Raw genomic sequence first — 26,638 nt, forward strand, 5'->3', positions numbered from 1 at the left:
AAGAGCGATGGATGTATTTTCCAGCTCTCCGACTGGCACCGGAGGCGCAGCCGTCCTTCCCCGCCGGTCATACAGTGAGAAGGACGAGCAGCCTTCGGCTTTGCGCTCCCCTAGATGAAAGACAGTAAAGTTGTGCACCGTCGTCACACGCACACGCACACACACACGCACGCACACACGCACACACACACAAGGGTATTAAAAAAAAACAGCTGCGGTGACTGTGGTGCCCGGGGTCGTCCCGATGCCTCCCGGTTTCGAAGATGATAGATTTGGCGCGCACGTTGCCTCTTACTCCGTTGGACTCCGTGCACGTCGGTGAAGTTCTCTGCTCTTCGCTCCCGGAGCGCAAAGATGGGACGCAACCACCTGTTCTGGGTGAGGACGGCTGCTCTCTGCGCGCTGCTCATTTGTCACACGGGTAGGTACCCTAAAGCTGCTCTTCCTGTTGCTCTGCCAAATTCAGACAATCAATCAATCAATCAATCAAAGAAATAAGTTATTTTAAAATGTAGCCAGACCAGGATGCACTATATTAAAGCATGCATTTAAACAGGAGCAATGTTAAATCTGTAATGGTCAAGCTTGTTGTAATGCATATTATGTATATATATATATATATATATATATATATATATATATATATATATATATATATATATATATAAAACCTTTTCTTTTCTCTGTTAAGTACAAATTTCTGTCACCTCACGAGTTTCCTCAATTGAATTGGAAAATGACATATAATTTAACCATGTTTTTGTAGCACAGCTGTTCATTAATTTATATATATACGTGTGTGTGTGTGTGTGTTTCTTTCATTTTCATTTTTTTTCAATATGACAAAAAAAAAAAAAAAACATCAGTTGTGGAAAAAAAACCACCAGGTTAATTGTGAAGCTTCAAATGCACAGGTAGTTTCATTTACTACCCATAGGTTTTTTTTCCAGTTTTGCTCAGTTGTGAGTGAGTGAGTGAGTGAGTGAGTGAGTGAGTGAGTGAGTGAGTGAGTGAGTGAGTGAGTGAGTGAGTGAGTGAGTGAGTGAGCGAGATGGGGGTTTTGGGGGTAGCTTTGAGTATCTGCATGTCCAATTTTACCAAGAGCGTCTCTGGCCTGAGAAGCTGCTGACTCGATGATCCAAACTGGTGGCGTGCCTTGCCAAGGGGTTTGGCCCGGGTCCCACTTGTACCGGCCTTGTGTGCGGGATGCTGGATGACTGTTGGAGGTGTCGTCTCATCTCAAAATTCCACTGGCAGGAGACTTTGATCTGCGGCACCCAGGAGCCTTTTTTTGAGCTGCACATCTGGTCCTTGACAGATGGGCACTAGAACACACAACACCTTGACTGTCAAGAGGGTAGAATAAGAGATCTTGTGTGCTGGTTTGCCAGAATGAAACTAATGAGAAGAGATAAGAACATATGTATGTGAGTCATCACGGGGGATAACCAACTATGAATAAAACATTTTTTTTGTCTTAAAGCTACAATCATTTGCTTGGTTGTTAAATGTGGTACCTGCATACCGGTGCTCGCAATACCCCTAAAAATATGATTAGGCAAGACAACAGGTAACTTCTATAGATTTGCATATTTGCCTCAAGTTAATACCATATGAGAGTCAGACCATCATCTGGTTATTGTGCACTGGGCTGTTATTAAAACCTTGCCAATGCAATCTTCAGAGTTATATCGCATTGTTCATGGCGTGGCCTTGGTTAAGCAACCATGACAGCTGTGTGATGCACATCCAAGGTCCCTTTTATAGGATCCTTGATTGAAGCGCACGTCAATGATTTGAATTATCCCCTTCTTGGATTGTTCAGCGGAGCTTCACAAGAGGTCTGTGTTGACAAGCGCATGAAGTAAATGCATGTGATTGGTATGTCTTCTTCTTTCCAAATGAATCTTTTTTTGCTCATTTGTCGCAAGGGTGTTTAATTCACATTTCTGCCTGAGCTCAATCAGTCTTCGTTCCATTCTAGAAATGTATGAAGTTTTAACAGGGTAGTCATTCATTAGCTTCAAAGAAATGCATCTGATGAAATAAAGGTCAATTAGGTGAAGCAATGAAGAACATAAATATATGAATCAAGTAACGGACAAAGACAGGTGCACAATATCATTTCAAATGGAGCCATTATGACCCATATTTTAATTTAGATCAAATTCAATTAATTCCTGCTTGTAGTCTCAAGTCTTTTTAGTTATTTCATTCCAAATCTGGCTGAAAGCAGCTTCACTACTTTAAATGTCCATCCTGGGAGCCACCAATACATCTTCCGTACAGGCGGAGAAGATGAAGATCATATTAAATTCTTTGACCCAACAGTTCAGTGATTTATGGACAGTAGATAGTATGATAAAGTCCAATTCAGTAACTGGAGCAATCTGAGATTTGGGGTGATGCATTAATATCTTTTTTTTTTTTTTTTTTTTTTTACAACCCTTCAGCATCCTGAATCATTTGGAGAATTAATGACTAGAAAATGAATTCTGTGCATTAGAGACCAAATTGCAAGTCTACAGATGACAAAGACAGTCTACATCCAAGAGACGAAATTCCAAGAGACAAAAATAAGCTGGTCATATTCAACTTAAATACACTTGAAAAACAACAATGTGCAGGTTTCATCACAGTTCTCTGAAGAGCAATCCTTGGTTATACATACAAATTTCTGTTATAAGTGTGTATCTGAGAATTTAAATAGACAGTGAAAACATAATCATCTCTTTAATGTTTTTTCTTTTTCTACTCCTTGCCAAATAGCATAGTTGAGCACGATAGCTCATCAATGTGACCAGTTATTTTATCTCAGTTTTCAAACCTCCAGATAAAGATCTCAGCTAATTGTTTAATGCATCAGTTATAACAGGTATTGACAGACAAGTCAATGATAAACACCCAACACCGTGGAAATATTAGCTCACCTCCACTTAACATGAGCTAGTAATGACTTGTGTAATTGGTTTTTGACAACATTGATTAAAGAGGCAACATTTTTCTCCAGAGGAAGGAATTCATGACCAGTGAATTGTTGTATTCTCTGCAGATTTTTTTTTATTTTTATCATGTATGTAAATCTGTATAGACCTCATATTCACAATCCATACCGTACACCATAAAAGTATCAGTCCAGATATAAAGAGAATGGTAGATATTTCACCCATAGGTGCTGTTATCTTTTAGCACATGGAACTGCTTGGGGGCTCTTAAATAAATTGACCATATAAATTTTATATTTCCCTTTTCGCTCTCTTTTTTTTGTCACTCTGAACGATTTATCTTCACCGGATACTCCCCACCCACACCACCAGTATATCTACTCATAATTTGGATCCAATTAAACAGCTTTTCATTTTTTTTTTGGAGGGAGGAGCATTTTCAATGGGACACAACTGTTCAAATGTAAAAAGTTTTATGATTATACAATTGGAAAAGATAAATTACAACCTCACCAGTTCCTCACCAGACTCAAGTATAAAACAAAAGTACCTATAAATGCTTTTCAGGCTGAATTTTTGACACACAATTTTAGAAGCTCTCTTCTCGGTAAAAGCGGCTCATTTTGCTCTTTGCTTTCCAGTCTCATCATTACCAGGGAAAGAAATCACTACAACATTTTTACTTTTACTTACCACTACCTTCACATGTGTTTTGCCAAATCAAATTTTATGGCGATTCAAGGTGTCTTTAGACAGGGTTGCTTTCCAGAGAATTATTTTCGAAGGGGGAAAAAGGGGAAGAAGGAATAGCTGACTTTTAGAGAAGTTAAACTTGCAAAATAGTGCGAGGAAACAGCCGTGACATTTCGTGACACGTGTTACTTAAAGAAGGTGAATTCGCTAATAATAGTAACCTAGTAGAGGTTTTGTTCATTAGCTACTTTTTTTATCACGTGAAATGGGCAATAGCCTCTTGCTGGTCTTTGCCCTCGAGCAGAATGAACCTCCCAAAGAAGATTCAGACCTGATTTACTGCTTTCTTGTTAAGTGAGGATGAGAAGAGATATGGATGAAGAAACACTGTTATGATCCCACTGAGCTCCCTTAATTCTCCCACATCACTCACTTCCCATGTAAGCAGACTCACAAATCGTTGGATCAAATACTAAGTTAACACTGCCGCACAAAAAAACAAACGCATAAAGTGAACATTTGAATAGAAAAAAATAATCAGATCGAATGTAACATTTTTAAGATATTATGTTTTTTGGTTCCGCAGTTCTGTGCCATGACAAGACCCACTCACATGCTGAGGACGAGCTCTTTAAGACACTGTTCGCCGGTTACAACAAACTTTCGAGACCTGTGCCTAACATCTCCGACGTGGTCATCGTCAAGTTCGGCCTCTCGATAGCACAGCTGATTGATGTTGTAAGTCTTTGAATGTCAAAACTAGCAGAACACGTAAAAGATTTACACCGTATGTGTTTTGGCAGTTTCGCATTAAGTAGTAAACACAAGGGGAAGCTACTTTTTTTTTAAGCTTTGCCCTGTTATTGAATTTTTAGTCGCTGCAAGCTATTTCTGGATTTGCTCTGACAAACCACATGCAAAACTTTCACATACATACCTCAGGTAGTGACATTCTTTAATATTCATGTCTGCACTCCTCCCTTTCTTTCTGTCAGGATGAGAAGAACCAAATGATGACAACCAACGTGTGGCTTAAACAGGTCAGAGTGATACTTGGTAATCAACTTTGGTTCTTGAATTTCAGTGGCATGCAATGTCATTTCCTTATACATTTAAAAAGATGTGCTATCAGAATCTGTATTACATTGATTTAAAAAAAATAAGTGTGTGTGTGTGTGTGTGTGTGTGTGTGTGTGTGTGTGTGTGTGTGTGTGTGTGTTTTCCCAGGAATGGAACGACTACAAGCTCCAATGGAGACCATCTGATTATGACAATGTGACGTCTATCAGGGTACCTTCAGAGCTCATTTGGGTTCCAGACATTGTCCTCTATAATAAGTGAGTTGGACTATCTTACATATGAAGAACATTAAAAATCAAAAACAAGAATGTATACATAAATGAGTAAATAAAAAGCAAACGTGTAGGTTGTATTTTGTTTTAAATTAATCTAGATTGTCTTGGTATGAGTTGCAGGATTTTTATTCTCCCCCTGAAATGCTATTGGGCTGATAGAGACTGAAAGAAGAACATCTTATAAGTGTTTCCGGGGGGAAAAAAAACTGCAGGGAAAAGTAAAATTGAGGTTAATTAAAGATCTTGTGACCAAGAAGCTATTTTCCTTGGACCAAACTGTATTCCCTCCATGTCATTACAAGAATTTTAGATTATCTTGTCAAACTAGATCACGGTTTCTGGAAATTGACATTGTTTTTGATTATTTGGCCAACAAGTGGTTTGAAAAACGAGCAAGCTACGCAAGAACAAATCCATTTATCAACCATTTGGTGTAAATTAATGTGTGACGCAGTGCAGACACTCGAAAATGTGTAGTTGCTGCTTACTAACTTAGTTTTGACGTCAAAGAATCTGGAGTCCACTTTCATTGGTTTCTTCTGAGAAAACCGGTTCAGGTTTGGTCTTTGGTATATCTGTGGTTGTTCGGAGAAAAGAGCAATTGGTACGTAAATACAAAATGAAATCAATTCACAATCTTCAAATTTGTCACAACACGGGAACTCTTAAATGTTCCAAACAAAATAAAATAGTAAGACTCGCAGGATATCAGATTTTAATTTGGCAGAGATTATAAAGGCGTGTATTTGGATCCCTTTTTCTATGAAGCAGTGGGGGTGATGGGATTAACTTCCCGTGGAAGTCCAGGCACTGGGAGATAAAATAAACTCAATAGAAAGAGCCTGAGACAGCATGGGTTGGAAACAAAGATCTCCATGCTGTGTGAAAAAGATCATTCTAGGCACTGAGTAACTATCTGTTTTTAATGTTTTGGTGTTTTTTTAATGAATATTTAGATACAGTCCAGCCAATTGCAGTGTAGATTATGGCCATGCCTATGGACATGAGAGTGAGAGTGGCACCATCTAGTGGGTTTCTGAAGCATTTCACTAATTTCCATTCTAAACTTTGTACTTTCAAACGTTCTCACTTCAACGTATAATAACAGTTAAAATTTGATTCCAAGGTTATGTGATTGTAGTTTACATAGTGCATTCTATCCTTTTTGTTTGAACAAATTCTTTGAAAATGATAGTTTCGGTTTGGTGAATCCTTAAAGTCAAAAGCATATTCTAAAATCCCTCTTCCCCGCCTTCCACGTTCACCTAATGGAGATTAAAAAAGGTCAGTGATGGAGTTCCTTTTTGCCAAGGCTGTGCAATCACCCTCAGAGAGTGAAGTTACAGGAGGTGTGAGACTGATGAAGTGATAAGGACTCCCCAAATCTATTATCCTCATCGCAGAGATAAGCGGAAAAGAGATTATGAGGGAGGCTTTCCATAGGGAAATGATGTCTTTTGTGACTTTATGGCTCCTAAAAAGACAGTATGGAATTGCTTCATCATCATCATCAACATCATCATCATCATCGCTTGCAGGTTTTTCAGATTGATTTGGTTTCGTCGACATCACTCACGAGTCAATTTTTACTGTTTCAGCGCCGATGGCGAGTTTGCAGTAACTCACATGACGAAAGCTCATCTATTCCACACGGGGAAAGTTCGCTGGGTTCCGCCTGCTATTTACAAAAGCTCCTGCAGCATCGATGTCACCTTCTTCCCCTTCGATCAACAAAACTGTAAAATGAAGTTTGGCTCTTGGACCTACGACAAGGCAAAGATTGACCTTGAACGCATAGAAAACACTGTGGACTTGAACAACTACTGGGAGAGTGGTGAGTGGGCCATCATCAACGCTGTGGGAACTTACAATACAAAAAAATACGACTGCTGCCACGAGATCTACCCGGACATCACCTACTTCTTCATTATCCGAAGGCTTCCTTTGTTTTACACCATCAACCTCATCATCCCCTGTTTGCTCATCTCCTGCCTCACAGTCTTGGTGTTTTATTTGCCCTCGGACTGCGGTGAGAAGATCACCCTATGCATCTCTGTCTTGCTGTCGCTCACTGTCTTCCTTCTCCTCATCACCGAGATAATCCCATCCACATCCCTTGTAATCCCACTTATTGGCGAGTACCTCCTTTTCACTATGATTTTTGTCACCCTCTCCATTGTCATCACCGTCTTTGTGCTCAATGTGCATCATCGATCGCCCAGCACTCACAAGATGCCCCACTGGGTCCACTCTGTGTTCCTGGACCTGATCCCGCGCTGGCTGTTCATGCGACGTCCCGTGCCAGATGGCCGGCGTCGCAGGCTGTTGCTGCTCCAGCAGGAAGCAGCGGCGGAGAGGAGGCAGGGGAGGATGGCCCTGTTTCCCTCTGGCAACAACCTCAGCACCTCGGCGAACTGGTTTCGAGACGGAAGTACGCTGCAAGACACTGACAGAAGTTACTATGAGGATTTGGAGCTGGGAACTCTTACGTCGTATTTTTCCTTCCGGCCTCCTTCACCCAGACCCCCAGGGTCAACTCCTCCACAACAACAGAAAAATCAACAGAACAGCCACAATAGACAAGAAGGAGCAGGAGGAACTAACAGACTATTATCCGGATCCAGAACCAATCCCAACCAGCAGCCAAATAAAGTTGACGCTGCAGTGACAGACTCAACGTTTCTGCTTTCCCCGAGTGTGATACGCGCTCTGGAGGGAGTGCACTACATTGCGGACCATCTGAGGGCAGAAGATGCAGACTTTAGTGTGAGTATCAGTAGAGATCAGATAAAATAGACATTGTTGATAACCTAGGAATTAATTCAGCTGTTACAGCAGCGGCCAAAGTGGCAGCATTAAATATTTACCAATTGGACCCTACAAGGAACACAAGAAAAGGAGAAACGGTGGAATAAAAATTGATGAAGAAAAATTGGAATGATATACTAAAAGTTTGGCGATGAGATTTACTATGAAAACATAAATAAAGTAAAACAATTGTGCTTTTTAATTATTGTTGAAATAATATTCAAGGATAAATTATTAAGGAAATGTTCTTCCTGGAATAGCTCAGAACAATCCAAATCAAATTTTGATGAAATCCCATATTTTAGTCTTAAAGATGAGATGTTTTTTTTCCAAGTATAAACAGTGCTTAAAATAGTTATTTAGAAAGCTAAGTGCATTGACTTTTCATGTGTTTTCTACATATTGATTAATGCAAAATACTTGTCTTCTTTATTAAACATGCATTATGTTATATTTTTATTGGCAGTACTTTCAAATGTAATGAGTAATGCCTTTTTTTTTTTTTTTTTCAATCAGAGATTAATTCATCTTTTTTCACTTTTGTTCTATGCAGGTAAAAGAGGATTGGAAGTATGTTGCCATGGTGATTGACCGCATCTTTTTGTGGATGTTTATCATTGTATGCCTGCTGGGGACGATCGGCCTCTTCCTGCCTCCTTGGTTGGCTGGCATGATTTAGCTGTGATTTGTCTGTTTTAAATTGAAACTTTTGCTTCAAATTCACTTCCAGTCAGGGAACGTGGTTTATTCATAAAAGAGATTTTTTTGGAGCGTCTCCACTTTTATCTGGCTGAGCAGTAAAATTAAAGCATCTGCTCCGCCTGGGTTGTGTTTGGATTTGCATGTTCACATCTGGCGACCGCAAATCCCGAAGTTATCACGCAGACTTCTGCTGGATGTTACCGAATGTTGGCTGTTACATGATGATCAGTCTATAATCCTTTTATTTGTCATAAAGAAGTCCTTTTGTGAGAATTGCGACCCCCGTAAATATGTACTGTTTCACAGTTTGGCCGCTTATTTGTTTCCTGTATGCAATGTGAGGATACCGACAAGCTTTTCCCACACAGCGGCATGCAGCCCACTAAATGATCAGAATGTGAAATAACGGATATTATCAATTCTCCGATGTAGCCTGGATTACAGGAAGTCACTCGAACTAAGAGGAATAAGGCCCGGATTTCGATATTGGACAGTCACGGACCAAAATTCCCAATTCAACTTTACTTCTTTCTATCTTCAGAGGGTAAACAATAATAAAATGGATAAATAATGAGGGATTATTCTCTCTACAACACAAGTTTCTCATCTATCTCACTCTGGACAGTGAACTTCTATGCTGCAATATAGAATCCTTTCTCTTGGTTTGAAAATAGTCTACATTTTGTCCAGATTCTCTTATGCCATGATGAGTGTTATTTTTGTGTGGAAAATAAATCCAGCAACAAACTTGGTCGAAGTAGCTGCAGACTGTGTGTAGATCCCATCATGGTTCTTATTTAGAATTTGATTCATAATCTGTATTTTTTTTCCATGGATGCTACTTAACTTGCATATTTTGACAGTAATAAAAACATAAAGAGAACCTTATTCTTGGATTACATTACAGCTTTTGGATTGTTGCAGCGAAACCTGATTTCAATGTTGATGCCCTCATTGCACTGCAGGGCGAATGAAATCCCATCAAAATGTTCCGATATTTGTTTAGACGACTTTAGGCAGCACTTATTTTGTATTTATATCTGAGGATAAACACTGTGTAAAAACCTTCTATTGAGGTGTTACCTTGTTTGTACTCCCCATTAACAGATTCAGCAAAATTTGACAAACAAACCTGAATCATCCTCCTACACATACAAAATTAAATTTCATGAATATTTAATTTCAATTGGGTTTAATATATATATATATATATATATGTCCACACACACATTAGAAGGAATGAGCCTCTTACGAAAGGGCCATCATAGTTCACAGTGTTCCAAATCAGTTTTGGGTTTAAATTTCCAGAAATTAGGAGAAAGTGCAGTATATTGTTTTTTAGAAACAAATTGGCCTGTCACCAAAAGTAATTTGCCTCAGTGGTTTCATGTGATACAACTCTGAGCTCTAGAAAATCCCCTACTATGGTGATTTGTGACATGAAGAATATTGTTGAGGCGAGACACTGCACTCGTGGCATATCCTTACTACTAAAGGGAAAAAAAAGGAAAAAAAAAAGACACATCTTAGTAAGTCAAAACTGAAAGGGACAAAATCTTAATTTAATATTGATTTATCTCATCTTTTGATTTTGTTTTTGATGCAGTGATGGCCAGAAAAGACAATGTTCAGTATCAGACAATGGCATGAGGATGCATAATTTAAGTTCTCAAGTGTAAAATAAAGAGTTTTATTCACTTACGCTTGAGTTAAGTCAAAAAAAATGTCATAATTGTCATGGAAGTAAAAAAATGGCTCTTTAAAGTTGGACACAAGATCTTTAATAAAACCCATGAATTATTATTCATATGAATGTCATTTTTGTCTCATATTTTAAAATTATATTGTTAGTCATATCATTTGGTCATTACAAGATTTATTTTATAGATGTATAAAACGCATTGAAAGGGGCACAAATCCTATTTTTTTGTCATCTGAGGCAACTATCAAATGAAATGAATGAACCATTTGCGGTTACTGAATTATGAAAAACTTAATCCTAGACTGTAAAACACATTTGTTAGAAGACACTTGTTGTATTTACAAAATAATTAATATTGCCAGTAATTAACCAATCACATCCAAGTATGTTTACATTAAAAGGAGGTTATCAGAACTTACACTGTCATACAACTTTAAAAATCAATTATAGATTCACATGAGTCACCGATTAAAAATGTGCAAATTACTGAAGCAAGGAAATGCATTATTTCAGAGGTTGCTCATACAGGATCACTGAGTTGAAGATGTTTCCCTGGGTGGTATCTAATTTTTTTGTACTTTCATAACTCATTGGCATTTCATTGTATATGACAGCTTTTGCAAAGACATAAATGATAAAGGTTGGATTCCAGGTGAGAAAAGTTTACTTTAGCGAGTATCATTGTATGGGGTGGAAAAAAAAAACTAGATGAAAAAAAAAAAAAACAACTGTGCATTTTGTGGATTTTTGCTAGAAGAGCACTATTTGCACTGGAGGGGGGAAAGATAGTCATCATGGTGTCAGCTGAGTAAACTGTATGGCTAGAAACCTGACAGACGTTACGCTGACCTTGGCTCCCCTTTGGAACACAAAAAAGGGGTGGACATCACCTCCCTACAGGGTCTTAGTATGAGTTTAATGCAAAGCTTTCAAAAGCGGGGTCAGGAAACCTACTGTAAAAGGAATGGGAGGAGTGGGGATGTTGGGGAGGGTCATAGGAGGATTTTCAGAATGTCAGTTCTTATTCATACAAAATGTAAAAAAAAATTTAAAAAAAAAACTTACTACATTTAAAATACATTTTAAGTTGGATATGTTGACATGGATGTGTAATTACTACCAACCCTGATGATGGGTTTATTTTGCCAAGTGTTAAAAAAGGAGTCCTGGTAGACCAGCCAGAGGAGCAACTAGTGCTTTAACAGATAAACAGAAAAAAAATATATAATTAAAAAAAAAAAAAAATCACACCTTTGGGATTTCAAGACATACCATAATAGCAAAATACTGCCCATGCTTAGCAGCATCCCTCTATACTGAACACATACTGATCTGTGTGATGACTATAAAGAGAACTTTTGGCTGATCACAGCAGTAACCTTTCACTAATGTGTTCAAAAGTAATTAATATGTGATTTGAGAGTAATGTTCACACCCAACACAGAGGTCTGTGGTCCACTAGGGGGCAGCAGGCTTGGCTAAGTTGGCCCTAACCCTTGCTTGATCAACAGCGTCCAGCATGTTTTTGCTGTCCATTGCCAGGGTGTGCGCTGCAGCCAGCATCTGTTTCTTACAGTCCTCCTTCAAAGAGGTTATGGAATTCTGTTGGGCCAGACGCATTTTTTTGATCAGTTCTGCCATGTCGTTGTTCAGTAGTTTCTGGGTGCCCTCAATCTGTGGGGACAGCGGTCATTGTTTAAAAAAAAAATAATAATAATTGTGCCAATATTCAACAAGGAAGGAAAAAATAAGTTGAAGGTAATAATATTCCAGCAAAATAAACTAATGACTTTTTGAAGAATCTTAATTGTCATCTATTGTCATCTACTTTTCATATATATATATATATATATATATATATATATATATATATATATATATATATATATATATATATATATGCACACAAATTAATAAAGAATTAATACCCATGTTTGCACTTCACACTAAATAAGAAAAGACCATTACATTTCATAACATGGTGAAATGTGCTATGAATAGATTATATTCCCTATCTATACAAAATGATACGTAAATGCAAAGACATTGTGTTATTTCCATACAGAGCGAGGAAATGAGATGTGCGTACAAAGGAACAGAAATACGAAAAGCTGTATAGTCAGGAACTAACAGCTGGAAAACTGAGGTCTTATCAGTCGGACAAACTGGTTTCTGTTTTTAATATCTGTTCATTCAATGTTTTAGTTAATCGTCTGTTTATTGTATTTGGCCTAATTCTGGCTGTGAGAACATCTCAGATTAACTGTAACTGATGGACTTAAACATTTGTTTTCTCTTTGTGTTTGAAGACAAATCATGTTGTGTTTAGTTTTTTGGGATGGAAACACAAACAGGGAGTAGGAAGTGATAAGAAACAGGGCAGGGATACAACAGAAAAGATGATAAACTGTACCTCGGTCCTGACAGACTCGTGTAAAGCAGGCAGTATATCACTAACACTGAGAATCAGATCCCTCAGGGCCATCCCCACCGACTGCCAGAGGAGAAATGAACCATTAACAAATCAAACATTGTGAAATAAGCAAGAATTTAACAAGAAAAAGCATGTCTCTATGTACCTTGACAACACTGATGTACTGTTCGGGCTGCATATCAGTGATGTCATTTTTGAGTTGGACAACAACTTTGACCAAGTCCATTACATACTGATATACTTTGTCATCCGAGCGATCCATCTCAGCCGTAGGCGCAGGCTATCAGAACGAGAACACGGGGTTACCATCCATGAGAACGTGCACCGACATTTTGTTTAAATGTTGGCACAGTTGTCTTTTAATTTTTTTTTTTCAAGACAACTGAGTCCTCTCTGAATCTAATCAAATTAAAAAATGATCTTTCTAGATAGCTTAGAGGACATTAGGATTTGGGAAAGTATTTGCTTAAATCACCTGCGCTGTGAGCCGCGGGGGCTTCTTTGGCGGCACTACAGAAAAAGAGATGAGCAATAAAAAGACACAGAAAAGCGCGCAGACAAGAAAGTCCGGGTATGAGATGGCAAATCAAATTGTGAAGAATGAGGGGATTAAATGCAATACTCACCATTTCCAGCATTAACTTCAGGCTAAAAAGACAAAGAAAAATAAATCTTATGAAGATGGGAGTATTAATCATGCAATCAGGATAAGATGAACCAAAAGAAAGACGTTTTTTTTGAGTATCCATCGATTAAACGGGTATGTGCGGACCCCTACCTCAGGACTGTTAGGGTCATCTGGTCCCATGGGGTCCTGCAAAAGAACAGGCAGGATCATTTTATAACGCATGGACATGGAGCCTCTCTTGGGAACAGCTATGAGGGGAACATCTAATGTAAGATTAGGACCCGGTAAGTGAACGTGACGGCTGACACTGTTTAACATGGCTTTGTCCCAAGTAACTGTCACGGCTGTCTTGAATTGAGGAGCTGGGGGACACAGAGACACAGACAGCGGGTTGACTAAAGGTATTGATGCTCTGTTCCCCACCAGGAGTCTCTCCTCTTTCTCCAGCCACTTTTTATCCTCCATCATCTGTGCTTTCTGCCACCGTAGAGTGTCCTGCATGTTTTCTCTCTTCCTCTGCCACAAAAGCTGAGTATCCTCCATGCTGTTCGGCTCTACGCGGGGAAACTCGCTCTCCTAGGAAACCGCAACGAAAATCAAACCTCAACAAAGTTTATTGGTAAAAGAGAATAAAGAAAAAGTTATTATTTTTACCCCCATGCTACGACGTCGAGGCGATCTGACAGGTAAGGTAAGAGTGTTCATGGAGTCAACTGGGGACTGGTATTCACATGGACTGGCGAGGTCTGGCGAGCTGGCACACAAAGCCTCGTTCAGCTGCACAAACACACACATTCAGCATTGCCTTGTATGAAAGCGGAAGTGCATACAGAATTTTCCTGACGAAGAATTACTTTGCATATAAATTCATATGAACCACGTCAGGAAAACTATCTGCAATGAAATAAATACATTTGACAAAATCTATTCACTGGCTCTCACTACTGACAAGCATCTTTAAAAATCATTTGAACTCTACCTGAATGTGCAAACCAATACTGAGTGTATTCCCAAAGCGCCCCGGTTTCATCCTGGATGGCTGCAATTAAAAAAAAAAAAGAAATAAAAATTATATAATATACATACACACACACACACACACACACATATATCTATATACACACATACATACATATACACATACATACATACATATACTCTCATTCATACATGCATACATACACACACACACACATATATATTTACATACATATACACATACATACATACATCTACACATGTATGTATGTATGTATATGTGTGTGTAAACATACATATATATACATATATACATATATAAATATACACATATATATACACATACCTACACACATATATACACATACATTCACACACACACACATATATATATATATATATATATATATATACACATATACAAAATGTTTCAATGCAGGTGTAGATATTCAATTGCATAATTGTATTGGTAACCTTAGGTGGCGGCTCATTGAAGTTAAACTTGGGCTCGAAATACTTGGTAGAGCGTGCTCTCTCCCTCTCTCGCTCCGCTTCCTGCTCTTTCTCCATCTTGTGGACATCACTGACAGATTCAAGGCATTGTGGTTTAATCTTAGTAAGATAAGCAAAAAACATCACAAAAAAAAAAAAAAAAACTTGTGCAGAATTTATTGCGCTGTTTTTATGACATAATGAATCTCTGGAAAAAAAATATGCTGAAAGAAATAAAGATATGATATATTAACCAGCCAGCTTTAGAATTACTGGGCCTTCCATATGACTCCAGTGCTAAGCTCATCTTAGCACTACTTCATACATGATTTGCAAAGGTATCTGATCAATCATTTGAATAACGACAAAACATATACAGCTGATAGTCTTTAATAATCCAACTAAGACATAAATGCAGCACATCAAGGCACATCAGTTTCATTTTTTTGGCCCTTCTAACCAAGAACCTTGCCAGACATCCAGAGAGTTAAGGCATATCTTTTTATTTCGTGGAAGAAATACCTGATCTTGACGACGAGCTCGGTGAAGCTTGGCCTCTCTCTAGGGTCGTAGGACCAGCAGCGGGTCATGAGCGAGTAGAGGGCAGGAGGGCAGTTATCAGGCTTTGGAAGCCTGATGCCTTGCTCCAACTGATTGATGACATCTCTGTTCTCCAACCAGAAAAACGGCTGCTGGCCGTAACTCAGGATCTCCCACACGCACACGGCTGTCGGGCATTAAGAATACAAAATACAGCTTGGGAAGAATAAGGGACATTGGGGGAGGCCAGCACGGTCAGGAGATCCAGAATAAATAACTTCTTAATTTAAACAAGGCAAAACATTTCAAAACAACAGAAACTAATAACAGTAATGCAATGTTTCTGAGTTGTAAACAGTCAAATGTTCCAAAGTCTCTTTTAAGAAGCAATAAATCCAGACTCCAGAATCTTTCAGGCATTTATTCATCATTTTAAGTGTAAACGTTTTAAATGAAACAATTCTAAATCTTGCCTCTTTATAGCACATTTAGCTACCTAAATGATTTCATTTATATTTGCACATAAACAATGGGGGTGAAAAACTTCAAACTAGTATCTCAGCCCTCAATAACACGATCTCTATTTTTTTTTTTTTTTAAATATTATGAAAAGGATGGTAGTTGGAACGTTCTTAAGTCAAGTTTTTCTTTCCTTTCTTTGCTGAGCTGCTCTCACCTCATATTCTTTTTGCTCATGTGTTAATTCTAGTTGCAATTCTTGTCTCATCCTTTAGTCCCTCTGCCCTGCTTCTACCTATTCTCTTCAATCGGCCTTGTAAAAGCCTGGTGTCCCATACCCGGGTTTGTAATTTATCTCTTTATTTCACTATGTTTGTCAGGTCCTAAAGTCCATTTATAAACCATTTTCACATTAGTATATGCACAAGACATTACATAAAAAAGTGGCTTTTTAGAAATAACACTGGCCACACAGGTCTGATCTGACCCATTTGACTTTACTTATTAATCAAATATTAATAACAGATCGAGTTTATTTTAACCATTCGACAAGGCAGCTCTGCAGGTAGTTGCACCAGTGGTGAGTCACAGCAGTTCCACATGTACGTTTGAGTGATATTCAAGCCAACTTAAATGATAGTCAAATGTTTGTTCAGTGAATATATATAAGAAATACTGATACATGTCTTTCCAAAACAAGGTCTTGCCATTAAAAAGGTGTTCACAACTATATTTCAGTGTCTCCAAATGACTTCCTGCACATGCATGACATGTCGCTTCAGCTACCAGTGCTTTTCTTCAAGTTCTTGACATAAAAATCATTCGAAAATGTTCACTAAACGCTATTTCAGCTTTTGGGTTACCTGCCCAAATATTTGGATAAGCAAATCACTTCTGGTCATTTATCAGTTCAGATAATGAATCTTAGAAATACAGTTTCTGTTGATGATTAACCATCTGGCCAGAGGAATGAAATAGAAAACAAGACGGTTCCCATGACGCTGGTGTAAACCACCAATTACTGGCTACAAACTCACCAAACATCCAGACATCACTAGCTGTGGTGAAACGTCTGAAGTTGATGGACTCTGGAGCCATCCACTTGATTGGCAAGCGGGAGACAGATGCTGTTGAATAAATGATTTTTTTTACACTTGTTACAACAATTTTTCTTTCATTTATTTCTGTTTTAGCACAGATGCATGTATACTTTCTTCACTTTTGTATTTTTCCATTGTCTTTTTTATTATCTTTGTACTTTTACACATTTTTTAAAACAGAATTTCCGATTTCTGAGTTCTTCATTTCTGTCCATTATAAGATGCCCTTTGTTATTCATTATGAAAAATCTGAGCCAGTTTAATTTTCGCAGTGTCGGAGAAATCATGATTATGATATATGGTAAAGTTCGACAAATAGCCGCTGTTGTGTTCAGAACCTTTGTAGTAATCTTCATCCTCTATGTATCTCGACAGACCAAAGTCTCCCAGCTTTACGCACTCTGGACTGGCGACCAGCACATTACGAACTGCGATGTCTCTGTGGCGGGACAAAAAGAAATATTAAAGAATATACGTAGAAAGGGGCAGAAATGACATTGCTAAAAAAGTATAAAATATCTTAAATAAAAATCGTTTATGAGCTGTCACTTTTGTGACACAGTTTAAAAAAAAAAACATTTAGTAAATAAATCGTAATTGTTACCTAATTAAAAAAAGTAATACTTGCACCCCTTTTTCTAAAATGAAAAGTGAAAGATGCACTTAATATTCCAACTGACAGGAGTCAAAACTTATCAAAATAGTTCTACAAAATTTCGTCAAATGTTTTTTACAGTCCGTGTACATAGTTTAAATTATTCATGAGGAAATAACTTCCATATCATTTGTGCAGATATGTAATCACATGAGCATAAGCCTACCAATACTGACAGCGCCAACCACTTGTGTATTCTGTTATTTTGCTCATAGCAAACACACGGAAATAAATCACCGTACTTGGTTGCTCAGAGATACTGAACTTACAGCTCATTATTACGATTCAAAGACCTTGGATTACTGGCGGTTTCATAAAATAGCGCGAACAGAAGGACTTGTTCACCTGTGTACCATGTTGACCCCCTCGAGGTAGACAAGAGCTTTGCAAATCTGAAGGCTGAACAGCACAAGAGTTGTGTTTGTCAGCTTCTTCTGGTTCTGGGTTAGGTAGTTCCCAAGCTGCAAAAATATTGAACATTTCAGTCAGTGAAGACATATTCTGCTGCTACTCTGACACCTACCATCTCATTATTCGCTCTTAGATGGAATTCATGGTGTTATTTTGGGAATGTAGGGAGAGATGTGTTTGAGTTCAGAAATAGAAAAATATTGCTACTAACCTCTCCATGCTCATACAGTTCCATGACAATCCATACGGGGTTGTCCTCTATGATCCCAATCAATTTGACAATGTGGGGATGGTCAAGGGTCTTCATAATAACTACCAACGAAACAACAATCTCCTGTGATCGGTGTCAATTCTTACCAAATCTTCGCCGTACGCTTCCTTTTTTAAAAATACCTGCTTCACTCATGAACTTTTCCATCACGTCAGGTGAACAATCTTTGCAAGTCTTCACTGCCACATCAGTCCTGCTTCCATCCTGTTCAACGAGGAAAGCAACAGCAATTATGTGTAATACACAAAAAAGGATGAGCACAACTTGTATTTTACCAAAATGCGAATATTTAAAAAAAAAAATACAACCAACCAGTCAACATTATATAGTCTAGCATTTCATTCTGTTTATGATAAATGTTCTTGCCTGGATATTGTACTACTATTGTTGTGAAACCCTTTAAACAGCAATTCACAACATCATGTTACTCTTGATATAGCGTTACTAAATCAAACAACATTCTGATTGAATGTACTTAAGCTGAGAAAAATAACTTACTGATGCCTTGTAAACTCCAACATAGACTTCTCCGAAGAATCCCTCACCCAGGATTCTTCCAAGTACTATGTCATCCCGGTCGATCCCATACTTTACAACTGCAGAATAAAACTGAAAGATATGAAAGCTTCCAAATTTCTTTATTTTGTAAAACATGCGAATACAAATATAAACAAACCTGATTTGGGTCTCTCATCGAGAATCTCACAATAGATGTCAGATCCTGAAAACACATTTAAAATATTTCTGGATCATGAATGGGTTATTTAGCAAAATCTTGCTTTTGAATACCCAATTTAATTGAACTGTGCATAATGAAGAAAAAAAATGAATGCAATCAGCTCACCCATGCTGTGTCTAATGGAACTGGTGTCTCTGCTATGGAGTGGTAGAGACAGAATTGAAAATAAAAAAAACATATACTGCTCATAAATTGCAACAGTATAGTTCCTTAGAGCTCTGACAGCATGATTCAATAAAACAGACTCTCATTAAGAACTCGAGCTTTTCATGATACAGAAGTGAGAATGAATACACCGCATGTAAAAAAAAAGAGACAGAAATTGCATTTGAAGTGATAAAAGAGCCATAATGCACTCACTCTGTTGGAATATCGGGTAGGGGGTTCCGTCCACTGGTATCTGGGATATATTGAGGGATAATGATTGTATTATTAAACACTTAAATCAAGCCGCATATTAAACAAAAAAAATACTTAAGAACACATTACAAGCGGTTTACTCAGTGTACTAGGCTCATGTGTTCTCTTGCTCGTACACACCTTTATTTTGTCTGTGGATGAGCGAATCATCGGTGTTGGTTTCTAGGCGGTAGTAACCGTCAATGAGATCCATCATATTCTCTGCCATGGCCACTGTGGCCACATTGATCGATAGACACTATCAAAATAAATAAAATAAATACAAAAAAAGGGGATATTGAGACAAAAAAAAAAATTCAGGCAGCTGGAATTTCCAGTGCACTCCAGTATGCACGTGCTGTGTCTGACTATTCTTACAATGGGATACTGGTGAAAAGGCTGCACGAGGTGCTGTGACACTTACTTGTCTGATCCCCTCTATGTCCAGGTTTAAGAGAGCCTTGCCGTCGCTCTGAGACAAACATTGGATTCTCTTTATCTGTTTGAAGTCAGCTAGAAACACAGGCTGAAAGCACCAAAGGGAGGAATACAAAATTTAAAAATAAATAAACGCATATACCATTATTAAAACAACTAGCAGTATTGGCAAGAGCGGAAGTGTTATCAGCAATATTTTCTTTTTTTGGTTAATGGATCATCTCTCTCTTTTCCAGTCCAACTGTGCAAATTATAAAATCAATACTCATTGATTTATTTTAGGTTGCCCTCTTGACTTCTACCTTGTTAAAGTAACAGACCAAAATGCAAGAAAGAGCTATTTGATTAACATCAACCACCATGAAATATGCAAAGGGGATTTTGGGAGTGCAGGCAGTGGCTCTCAATGCAATCGTCCTTATTTTTGGTATGATAATACACAGTTTCGGTTTATTTGCTCGGTATATATTGCCGTTCTAATCCTTACTGACAATGTATGTTCTAAGGCTATTTGCAATAATGTCACCTACTTTTAACCTCAAACTGAACGGGACAGAGGAGCTGAGCGAATCGATGCGACAGTGCTTACCGCCGAATTCTTCTGTGTGCGCTGGCGAATTCCTCTGCCATCGATGACCAACTCGACTGATAGACTCCACCCTTGCTGTTTATGAAGAAGAGTGTGTAAAATTTATAATCTTCAAATGAACAACATTTAATGTGGGTTTTCTTGACAAGAATGCATCTGCTTACCACTAGTTCACATGGAAAGACCTCTTCATTGAAACTGGTGAACTCCTCCAGAGTCTCAAAAAACTTGATCATGCAGTCCTCCTGCTTGAGTGTGGCATATTGTTGAAATGTTTGCTGGATTAACTTCCTTAGCTGCTTTGACTGAGATACGTAAGAGGATATTTTAGTTGATATGTACATTCAGCAATACTGAAGGTTATATAAAAATCAGAAATAACAGACGCAGACCGCTCTTATTTACCTTCATGCTGTTGATCAGTTGTTGAGGAAAGAAAAGGTCCAGGCCGACCTCTTTTCTTCAGTGGTGAAATAAAGAAAAAATAAATAAAAAAAAATAGAAAAACAGGTTTAAAGACCCAAACACTTAGAGCTGAATTATTCATATGCATTTTTGATGCGTTTACACACAATATATTTTCGTCATTCACAGTTAAATCGTTAAGTGTTTTGGTTACTTACTCAAGTACCTCAAAGTTTGACTTCTTCTCAAGACCCTTAGCATTCATATCTTTATAAAACCTCCTGTAATATAGAAAAAAAATTAGCAATTAATCGATTCCATACAAACAAAATAATTCAACTTTTAATTAATTATCACCACATAACATTATAACTGCATTGTGTTTAATTTTACAGCCCGGAATCGAAGAAAATCATCCTTTTGGACTCATTAATAAATGAACATTTGAACCAGAGAGTAATAAACGTAGAAATGATGTAGTTACTCACCTGATCTCCAAACAACCGAGCTGCAGTGCCATCCCATCACTGACCTTGCTGGCATGATACTGCATGAAATCACTACGTACCTGCAGAGTGTCCAGAGGAACCAGATCTATCAGTACAATTCAGGACACAAATACACATCTGTGAAATCAGTGTGAACGTGACTGTGACCACCAAGAGAGAGCAAGGTTTTGTTTGCTGCCAGAGTAACAAAAGCTAGATCTGCACCTCAAATTAGAACACTGAATAATTAAACTTATCAAAAATGATGATATTGTTGTAAAAATCAATGGAGAAAAAATAAAGTGTTTCAGCATAATAATTTTAAAAGACAGGAGTACCTGTTGGTAAAAATAGAGCAACGTTGATCTGTCATCTTTGAACTTTTCCAGAAAATTGACTGGGATGTATCTGATACGGAGGTCATACCTACAATTGGAAGAAAACCAAAAATGAACACAATAACATTCTTTGAATTCACAATGCAAATTTACTACCAGACCATGTGTACCTCCACTCGGCTTCCACATGATGGCTCTCATAACGTTGCTCCACCTCTCCAACAGTCAGGTCCGGGTGGAGCCAGTGAAGCTCTTCTGACTTGAGGTGTTTCAGCAGGAGGCCGTAACATCCCGCGTGTTCGATATCTGGCCCGAGACGACCGCTGACTAGAATCGAGCGAATGATCGCCTGGGGAAAAGAGGCATTTTCGTAAATCTCGCTTTTACAACAATGTGATCTTTATCAATCGGCTCCTCATACTTTTGAATAGCTCTCACCCTTATTTGCCAGGAGCTGTCACATTTGACCAACTTAAAATTCTTGCCCAGGTTATTATTGGTGCTGAAGCACACTTTAAGGATCTTGACAGGTCCTCCATCCCCAGGCGGGTGTGATTCGGGGTTGGATTCGGTGCTATCATGTCTTGGACTGGGCACCTTCCAAGACAGGGTGTCACCTGACATCACCTCATACATTCTTACGGTTGGATTGGAACCATCATATCCACATTGTCCTTTCCAAAGAGGAAAAAAAAAAAAAGTTTGATTTCAAATGAGTGGCAAAACATATCCATGTCCTGGTATATTCCATACTACAAAAATAAGAAAAAAAAAAGGTTTTACATGACACCAATGTTAATAATGCAGCAATTGTTTATATTCAGACGTTTAAGAATGAAGGCATGCAATGACCAAGGGGTGAAAACCCGGAGAAAAAAAAAAAATATATGTATGCTTCTTCATGAAACATGGTAGACAGTGGTTAGTACTTCTGCGTCATGCATGAATGAATAAGAAATGGCAGGGATCTAAACATTGCTAACTAGAGTTCCCCTCACTGATTTAAATAAAATCCCTTTCCAACTGTCATGTGAAGTGAGAATCTGTGTAACAATAAAATTAATTGAGGGAAGATACTGGCAAATTCTCCTTGTGTGTATCAAAAGAAATGAAATCTGTTATAAATGTAAAATACTACTTGAGGATTTAAAAGAGTTACAACTCAATATTAAACCAGACTAAAATCTTTAACATGCATGAAGCTTTTCAAAAAAAAAAAAAAAAAAACAAGTATGGTGTGGATCTTCTGAAAGGTTTTTTAAAGTAGTATGACTCCTGTGGCCTGTTTAGTGCCATCCATCTATCCATCTTCCTTTCTCTTATCCAAAATCGGGTCGCGGGGGCAGCAGCCAGAGCAGATAAGGCCCAGACTTCCTTCTCCCCAGCCACGTGGTCCAGCTCTTCTGGGGGGACCCCAAGGCATTCCCAGGCCAGCCTAGAGATATAGTCTGTCCAACGTGTCCTGGGTCTTCCCTATGGCCTCCTCCCAGATGGACTTTAAGGTGCCAAGCTCTTTTTGGTTGTATTATGAACCTGCTCTAATTATTTTTTTTATTATTTTACCAAGAGGGAAAATACCAAAACATTCAAATTTTGTGAAACCACTCAGCTTTGTCAGAACTGCAAAAACAAATACACCAAGAGTAAGCGGTCAAGGTTGTAAGAACAACAGTTTGAAAATGCAGCCTAATGTGAGACAGATGAGAACATTGCTATTTGTCGTGTAGGTGAAAATACTTGTTTCAAGTCTTATTATGAGTCTATTTAAACAAAATGGGTACAAACTTCAGAAATGTCAAGCATCTGGTATCCAATACATGTCACTACTATCAATATGCAATCGTCAGCGAATTCTTAGACCGAAGGTCTTTTCACTCTGAGAGAGAAAAACACATTCCATCCATTTTAGAGGACAGAACTTTAAGCTTCACCTGAACTCAGCAATAATCTTTTTTTCATCTAGTTGATCATGCTAAAATACCGTTGGTCAGATATTCCTTCTCCGGCAACAATCCCTTGCTAAAGCCTGCCTCTCACACATACACACACACACACACACACACACACACACATACACACACACCTGAGCCTACACTATTTTTTTTCCTACTGTTTCCACGCTGTTCAGATTCAGAGATAATCGCAAAGTTGCTTCAATGGTTAAAACCTGCGGCGGCCAACGTTTCACACACGGAAAAATTGGGAACGAGTCAACAAAACCATTGATAGAGAATCAGAGCTGCACGCAGGACCAACAAAAATCTCTCTTTCATATTCATCTGTTTTTCTTGTAACTGAAGAAAAATGTTAAGACTAAAAGTAGCTGACAGTGATTCTGTGTGGCTCAGGCTGCTGCCGGGCCAAGTATCATCTACTCTCCCAGGACAGCGAATACATTTATCTCAAGTGTGTGTCTTTTTTCTAACATCCTTTTTTTGTTTACAAATATCAATACTTCAGGGAACAAAAATGTCATAACAGGAGATTCTGCAAAAGAGGCTAAAGAGGAGTAGACACCTACTGGAGCATCACCTGGAAATAGTCACATAAAACCCCTTTAAATTGAACTATACCTTCTGACATCACAGAAAAAGTAAAAAGAAAAAAAAACACCTTCTGCTATTGCATTTAGATAATCTCAAAAATAATTACCCTCTGGACACATAATACTCAGTCCTGTCAATCACAGCCTCAGGATACAAAGAAGGAGAAGGCTAACGCTTTACAAAAAGGTTGACAGCTTTGTTGCAGAGATTACTGCCAGTTACCCACCTCACAGTTGTTCCATCAGACAAAAAAGCTTTTCAACTGTCAGACAGACTTTTCCTCACAGATGAGGAACCACAGTGCCAGTCCGCTGAGAGGCAGCCGAGCTGTGGTAGTTTCTCTCAGGGCTTTCTGCCATTGCTGCACAGGATTGTGTTTTGTTAGCCTGAGGCCACAAATTCCCCAGCAGGGACACATGTGGGTGTGTTTGTGTGTGAATGTGTGTGAAATGAGAAAACAGAAAGAGAGAGAGAGGGGATGGCACAGCGTATTGACTGGCATGTTGCACCATCACCTGGTTGCAGGAGGCCTGACAGAAGGCTTTAAGGAGGCCAAAAGTATAATATTTACTACTCAGAAAAAGAAAAAAAAGATAGCTGAGGTTTTAAAGACACAGTGGTTTTACCTTTCTGCCGTATAAAAAAGTCACGGGTCACAATTAATACACGGATACTGTGTTTCAAGAAGAATGACAGAGCCGAGACTTAAAATAATTAATTCAAATAGTTACGGTCGACACAATACGCTACAGTATGCAGCTATGGATGGAAATTACATACATTTTTCTTTTGATGAGTCTTAAAAAAACCTTTTGAAATGAAACAGGATCAACAGAATATATTTTTCTGCAGAAAGAGAGTTAAAGACCACCGCCAGTGATAGATGACACTGTCACTGTTATCTTGTTGTAGGTGACTGATGACTGCTGTGTGTGTTTTAGGGTATTTCATGTCAGAAACACAAACTGTGTTTCTGACAACCAAAGGTGCCAACCAGTACTAACTGACAAAAGATGTATTGACTCATAATGAATATGATGTTACAGCAAATGCCTAGTTGGGTTCTTTCCTTGACTACTTATGATTATTCAATACTTCATTTACGCAATTTTAATTTCCAATGTACTTTTTGGTCTATGAGCTCATGACAAAACAGCATTTGACAGTCGAACAGCTCTGTTTCCCATGTTGATTATTACGAAAACGCAACAAAACAGAAAGCCTTTTTTTTTTTTGCAGCGGCAACGGATATCATCCCATTAAGCAAACAAAAGCAGCACTTCTCAGACAATTTGTCGTTGCCTGGCTCACACACTGTCATGCTGGCACTTGAGTTGTTATGGAAACAAGTGTTCCTCAGAGCTCTTCTTCCAAAATTTGAGACTGTGATGGAAGGGAAATCAGTCTTTCGGCACTGCCGCCACAACAGACGCCGAGGTAGGACAGTAAACAGGAATATTCAGTTCCAAAACATTTATCTGGATTAGGAGTCTCTATCACACAACTCTCCTTTCTTACCTTGAGTGTTCTGTCTGCAGTGTCAGTGACAAAAAAGAATGGAATTATGACAATAAATATGGATAGAATTCTATAAACATTATATACCTCCATGTACTTGTCGCAGATCCGTTTTTTTTCCTCTACACCAGCTAAACCCTGTGCCGTCTTCCTGCTGTGTAAACTGCAATGTATTACAATTCAGTATCTGTCAAGACATGTACCCCTGATAGTACTGTACTCTCGTCCATTCCATCTCGCATTGTCATCAACTGGTATTTCTGGGTATTTCAGTAAACGACCGAAGACATTAAACAAAAATCAACCTTCCCCCCTTCTAACCCCGAAACAAAGTAATGCTTCTCTTCCCAAGTGAAGTGGCTTTTCCTCCTCCGTAGATAAACAAGACACTTTTCCTGAATGCTTGTGAAGTACATTATAAAAATCTGCTGGCACAGAATGGTTTTCTTGTTTTTTTAAAAATCGATTGTGTCGTGCTTGGTTGTTTAAAAAAATTTTTTTTTTCCACAGGTTAGTGCTACCCATGGCATTCAGATCTCCACACTGGGTGTTGCTGAGGGTCTGTGTAATGCAAGCATGACCCCAGGCACTGGAATGTGGCTGGCTGCCTCCCCACCTGCACAGACTTGCTTTGATAATGAACTAACTTCTATCTCTTAGAAACAAAAAAAAAAAACAAAAAAAAACAGATAGCCCTCCTATTGTATAGATAGTTAAGTGTGCATATATAAGAAAAATACATCCGATTAAAATGCATTTTTTTCTTTGTTGTGTTTAAAGCATAAAAGCAGGCCTTTGGTGAAGTGTTTTTCCAGTAAAAGCAGGCCTGTCTGTTTCTCCTGTTCACGCCGAGTAAATTCGGATTACTGCTATTTGCTGGTCCGAAGCACCTCGACTGGAAAATAAACAATGTTTGCATACGCGATCGCTTACCTTGAGGGGGGTTTTCGTTACTTCCTGGGTGAAAGTTGGACGGAAAGCTGGACTCCAAGCGGATGATCCGGG

At 38.4% G+C, this 26,638-nt stretch overlaps 2 protein-coding genes across 6 annotated transcripts; one reads left to right on the forward strand and one right to left on the reverse strand.

The window, feature by feature from the left end:
- Positions 1-10,051, forward strand: chrna2b (cholinergic receptor, nicotinic, alpha 2b (neuronal)). The gene is made up of 6 exons (XM_086167022.1): positions 1-421; positions 4,225-4,376; positions 4,634-4,678; positions 4,866-4,975; positions 6,592-7,759; positions 8,355-10,051. Exons 1-6 carry the CDS (start codon positions 355-357, stop codon positions 8,478-8,480), a joined length of 1,668 nt encoding a protein of 555 aa, XP_086023148.1. The 5' UTR covers positions 1-354; the 3' UTR covers positions 8,481-10,051.
- Positions 10,045-26,638, reverse strand: ptk2bb (protein tyrosine kinase 2 beta, b). Of its 5 annotated transcripts, XM_086167020.1 has the most exons (31): positions 26,567-26,638; positions 22,008-22,243; positions 21,740-21,918; positions 21,570-21,657; positions 21,232-21,311; positions 20,962-21,024; positions 20,744-20,798; positions 20,503-20,643; positions 20,339-20,413; positions 19,736-19,837; positions 19,453-19,570; positions 19,273-19,312; positions 19,018-19,049; positions 18,850-18,894; positions 18,672-18,769; positions 18,296-18,377; positions 18,114-18,214; positions 17,837-17,952; positions 17,175-17,275; positions 16,774-16,863; positions 15,260-15,464; positions 14,720-14,828; positions 14,247-14,306; positions 13,922-14,044; positions 13,691-13,843; positions 13,418-13,453; positions 13,266-13,287; positions 13,115-13,149; positions 12,785-12,919; positions 12,619-12,699; positions 10,045-11,879 (listed from the first exon to the last, which is right to left on the reverse strand). In XM_086167020.1, the coding sequence occupies exons 2-31, from the start codon at positions 22,203-22,205 to the stop codon at positions 11,664-11,666; spliced, it is 2,979 nt and encodes a 992-aa protein (XP_086023146.1). In that variant the 5' UTR covers positions 22,206-22,243; positions 26,567-26,638; the 3' UTR covers positions 10,045-11,663. The 5 variants fall into 5 exon arrangements, with proteins under 5 accessions (XP_086023146.1, XP_086023145.1, XP_086023143.1 ...); XM_086167019.1 differs by having other exon boundaries at positions 13,418-13,843; positions 19,018-19,046; XM_086167017.1 differs by having other exon boundaries at positions 13,418-13,843.

This window comes from Fistularia commersonii, chromosome 20, assembly GCF_037954325.1.
Source record: "Fistularia commersonii isolate RoL2024-O1a breed Wild chromosome 20, RoL_Fcom_v1.0, whole genome shotgun sequence".
NCBI classification, from domain to species: Eukaryota; Metazoa; Chordata; class Actinopteri; order Syngnathiformes; family Fistulariidae; genus Fistularia; species Fistularia commersonii.

Coding starts and splice junctions, on each gene's coding strand:
- ptk2bb (XM_086167017.1), bottom strand. CDS start 22,205: ATGTATGAGGTGATGTCAGGTGACACCCTGTCTTGGAAGGTGCCCAGT. Junction 20,644..20,743: donor AACTGATCAACAGCATGAAG/GTAAATAAGAGC, acceptor TACGTATCTCAG/TCAAAGCAGCTAAGGAAGTT. Junction 13,150..13,265: donor TGAAGTTAATGCTGGAAATG/GTGAGTATTGCA, acceptor CTTTTTCTGTAG/TGCCGCCAAAGAAGCCCCCG.
- chrna2b (XM_086167022.1), top strand. CDS start 355: ATGGGACGCAACCACCTGTTCTGGGTGAGGACGGCTGCTCTCTGCGCG. Junction 422..4,224: donor GCTGCTCATTTGTCACACGG/GTAGGTACCCTA, acceptor TTGGTTCCGCAG/TTCTGTGCCATGACAAGACC. Junction 4,976..6,591: donor GACATTGTCCTCTATAATAA/GTGAGTTGGACT, acceptor TTACTGTTTCAG/CGCCGATGGCGAGTTTGCAG.